The sequence below is a fragment of the Aedes albopictus genome, chromosome 1 (assembly GCF_035046485.1).
Source record: "Aedes albopictus strain Foshan chromosome 1, AalbF5, whole genome shotgun sequence".
NCBI lineage: Eukaryota > Metazoa > Arthropoda > Insecta > Diptera > Culicidae > Aedes > Aedes albopictus.
In genome coordinates, this window is record NC_085136.1 from 316,476,852 (window position 1) to 316,481,376 (window position 4,525).

The 4,525-nt window shown below is 43.9% G+C and overlaps 1 protein-coding gene across 1 annotated transcript; it reads right to left on the minus strand.

Annotated features, from left to right (window-relative positions):
* Window positions 1-1,248: 1,248 nt before the first annotated feature.
* Window positions 1,249-2,721, minus strand: LOC109423610 (cyclin-dependent kinase 2). The gene is made up of 2 exons (XM_019698584.3): window positions 2,233-2,721; window positions 1,249-2,177 (listed from the first exon to the last, which is right to left on the minus strand). Exons 1-2 carry the CDS (start codon window positions 2,355-2,357, stop codon window positions 1,385-1,387), a joined length of 918 nt encoding a protein of 305 aa, XP_019554129.2. The 5' UTR covers window positions 2,358-2,721; the 3' UTR covers window positions 1,249-1,384.
* Window positions 2,722-4,525: the final 1,804 nt, after the last annotated feature.

Below are 4,525 nucleotides of genomic sequence, written 5' to 3' on the forward strand. Positions count from 1 at the left end.
GCTTACTGTTCATCAGGATATCAAAAAAGCCACGATTTGATATGTCCCTTGCATGGGTTTAATTAACTTTTATACTTTGCCACCTCTGGCGGAACATCTGGAACCGGTTCCGATATGGTCTGAGAATGCTTTCCTGCTTACTGTTCATCAGGTTATCGAAAAAGCTGTGGTTTGATATGGCACATGCGTGGTTTTATTTCAATTTTATATTTGGTCACTTCCGACGGGACACCCGGAACCGGTTCCGGGACACAACCGGTTCAGATATGGTCTGAGAATATTATCCTGTTAACTGTTCATCAGGATATCAAAAAAGCCACTATTTGATATGTCGCATGCAAGGGTTTGGGTATCTTTAATACTTGGCCACTTACGGCGGGACATTTGCAACCGGTTCCGGAACACTACCGGTTCCGATATGGTCTGAGAATATTTTCCTGCTTACTGTTCACCACGTTATCGAAAAAGCCGCGGTTTGATATGTCGCATGCATGGGTTTAGTTCACTTTTATGTTTGGTCACTTCCGGCGGGACATCCGGAACCGGTTCCGGGACACTACCGGTTCAGATATGGTCTGAGACTATTTTTCTGATTACCATTCATCAAGTTATCGAAAATGCCGTAGTTTGATGTGCCGCATGGATGGGTTTGTAGCGTTTTCAAATCTGGCCCCTTCCTGGGGTACCGGTCCGGAACACCTAAATGGCCATAACTCCGGAACGGCTGGACCGATCTGAACCATTTTCAATAGGAAACAATGGGACCAGATTCCGCGTCGAATGAACCGTCGGTCAATAAAATCGGTTGAGGTTTACTGCCAAAAAGTGATGTGAGTTTTTTTGTACACACACATACACACACACACATACACACACACACACACATACACACACACAGACATCACCTCAATTCGTCGAGCTGAGTCGATTGGTATATAAGACTTGACCCCTCCGGAGGCTCTATCAAATTTTCGTTTTTGGAGTGAACATATAGCCTTTCGGTACACCTTGGTGTACTGCCCACACTCGCATAACAGTCCCATATGAATAGGAAACCCAGCAAACATGGGACAGTAATGCGAGTGGGGGCAGTGTACGAGAAAGGCAAAAATTTGAATTAAATAAATGAATTGTAGATACACAGTTGATAAAATCAGACCTGAATGACCGTTAGGTTAAAAGGTCTTTAATAAATAATAATAATAATAATAATATAAAATTTTCGGCACTTATTGATACAACAGCATGTACAAAAATAGAATGTCTGTAATTCCTAAATTAATTCTACTACTGACAAAGCCTTTTAATATTATAATTAAGACAGAGTTGGTCATACAAATCACACCTTCCTACGAAATCTGTTCAATACTTTTTCTACTTACCCTCAACTTCCGACTTTCCCGTTCAGCGTGTCAATCCCGGGTGGCACCAGTTCCACATCGTCAAAGTACGGCTCCAGCATGGCGTTCCGGGCGGAAATCCGTTTGGTCGGATCGTACACCATCAGGAGCTCGAAGAGATCTTGTGCCCGATAGAGCTCTATCTCCTCCGGAACCGCTTGACCCGCCCAACGGGGGAAGCTTTGCTTGTATTCCGGTAGCTGACATACCCCAGGCCAACTTTTTTCGTCCGGTGTCCCTCGTGTTCGGAATATCCGATACAACTGATCGATCTCACTATCTCCGGGGAAAAGTGGCCGCCGGAGAATCATCTCAGCGAAAATGCACCCTAGGCTCCAAATGTCCACTCCGGTCGCGTAAAACTTCGTCCCGAGGAGGATCTCCGGCGCCCGGTACCACAGGGTGACCACCTCGTGCGTGTAGGTGCGCATCGGAACATTAAACGAGCGAGCCAAACCGAAATCGGCCAGCTTTAGGTGACCCTCTCGGTCCACCAGAAGATTTTGCGGTTTCAAATCCCGGTGCAGGATCCGATGCATGTGACAAAACGCGATTGCATCCAGCATCTGATGCATGTAGCTTTTGACCAGCTTCGGCGTGAAGGACGATTTGTACCGGTCCAGAAGCTTTTTCAAATCCATGTCCAAATACTCGAAGATCATGTAGATGCTGGAATCCATGACGGCCACGTCGAACAGTTCCACGATCGAGTGGTGCTGCAGATCCTTGAGCAGCGAAATCTCCCGAATGGCCGTCGATGGTACACCTTCCGTTTCACTACGATGAGAACAAAAATAAGGCTTGCGACCATTCCTATCCAACGGCAACTCACCTGTCCAGTCGAATCCGCTTGAGAGCCACATACTTCTGGGTGTTGACATCCTTCGCCTTGTACACAACTCCATAAGTGCCTTCGCCGATCTTTTCGATTCGCTGGTAGTCGCCAATTTTGTGCATTCCGGCTCCTGATCCGACAGATTCGTCGTCATCTAGCAATGCGATAGACTCCCAAAATAAAACGATTCAAAATTCCGGAGTAATCATCGTTGGTCACAGTTCGTAAGCAGGATCGGAAGCCCTGGAAATCCCGTTGCACCGCAAAAAATAAAAAGCAGCCTGCATCGGGCATCCTGACGGCGGAACGAGTCAGTTTTCGCGCCAAACAGGAACTGTCAAACGGGGTTTGTTTTCAATTGGTGGCGTTTCTGAAGGGCCACACAATGACACTGTAAGAAAAAGTTGAAAAGAAAACTAATTCTAGATTGAGTTTAAATAAGGGCGAAAGTAAAACGTGATCGATTTCTCTTCATCGAACCATTCTTCTGCTAATTCTAAATTGAGCCCTAATAAAAAAATATGATACAACGTGCTTAACAACCCTTTCGGGCTATCATGATGATGATACACAGAATCATACTATTATTAGTGTTATCTTCGTTGTATGATACATTTTTATTAGGGAGTTTAAATAAGGGCGAAAGTAACATGAGAGAGTTCTCTTCATCGACTCTCTCTTCTGCAAATTAAAGTGACAAGATGCAAATTCAATCGAACTTTTTTACACTAAGACGCTAGATTGCATCGCAAACTAGCGATTTATGACCAAAAAGTTCAACTATACTTGCATCTTGTCACTTTAATTTGAAGAAGAGAGAGTCGATGAAGAGAACTCTCTCATGTTACTTTCGCCCTTATTTAAACTCAATCTAGAATTATTACTGTCTGCGCCCCAAATTGGACTGACACAATAGTGTGCACACACCTTCAAAGTGTGATTGCAGCGCAGGGACACGTTGGATAATAGAAATACAGTAGAACTCCAATGGCGCTGTAGTCACTTTTCTCATTTAATTAATTTAATAACTTTGATTGCAATAATTTACTGTTTTTAAGTGGCTATCTTGTAGAGGACCTTTTGTTTTGGTAAACAAATTTAATTTGACACTTCTAGTACCGCTGCTGACGCAGTAAGGGCGTGGCAAACTAGATGTTAGTCACACGAACAGTCGCGACATTGGACTTCTGTGGCTAGTTATTCTACTCGTTGGATCGAGTTGAGGTCTTCGGTGCACTTATTCCTTGTAAATGGAGGAATAAGTGCACCGAAGACGTCGAGACGATCCGAGGCAAATGTGCACTTTTATCACCGACGAACCGACGTGACAGGGCGATCCAAAACTGTCCCCCTCAAATTTAACGGTCAACCAGCGAAGCGAGCGATCGCTTCTGTCAAATCAGCTTAGGGCTTGTTCACAAATGTCAACGCTGGAGGGGGTGGGTGGGTGTCCTTCATAGTGTTACAGCTTGAACAAAAATATTTTTTCTCCATACAAACAGTGTAACGAGGGGGTGGGTGGGTATCAAAAAAGGCCAGTTTTGGCGTTATGACATTTGTGAATGAACCCTTAGACGCGAATCGTTTCCTATATGAACACACGGGGGTTTGGTGTCGAGGTCGAGCTATCAAACCATCGCGAGCCGTTATAGAGGTGGCGATAGTGTTCGGCTGTTTTTCATCATAGCGTCGCGGACAACAAATTTGAATTTATTTGTTCTAGCTGTCACGTCGGTTCGTCGGTGCTTTTATCACACTTTTTAGGCGTACCAAAAAAGTGAGATTGTCCAATTTGGGATGTAGTCTGCAATAAAGTGACAAGATGCTAGTCTGGCTACACTTTTTGGCCATTAAATAAATGCTATACGGAGATCTAAAACTACCTATTTTTGAGTTTATTTTACTCAAAAGTAGGTATGTCTTTTAAACTTTCTGCCCAAAATTAGGTTGTTTTCCCCGGTGCTTACCAAATATTTTTTCGGTTAAAGCCTTTCACTTCGAGAAAATCGAGTTTAGATGCTTTTCGTCATACAAAATATTGTTCGGGCAGTTGAAAATCTTGACACGCGAAAATCGATTTTTCTCCTAAACCGTGTGTCGGACGTACGTCGGGCACAGTACGCTGGTTAGAGGACCAGGTCCACTGTCCAGCGCACTACGTCCGACGTTACGTTTCACGTAAGGATTTTGAGAAAATTTCGAGTCTAAATTTCAATTTTCTATAGTTATAGTGTTTTAAAATGCGTAGGCCATACAGTGTTGGTTTCTGTCGAGACTTTCGATGAGTTTC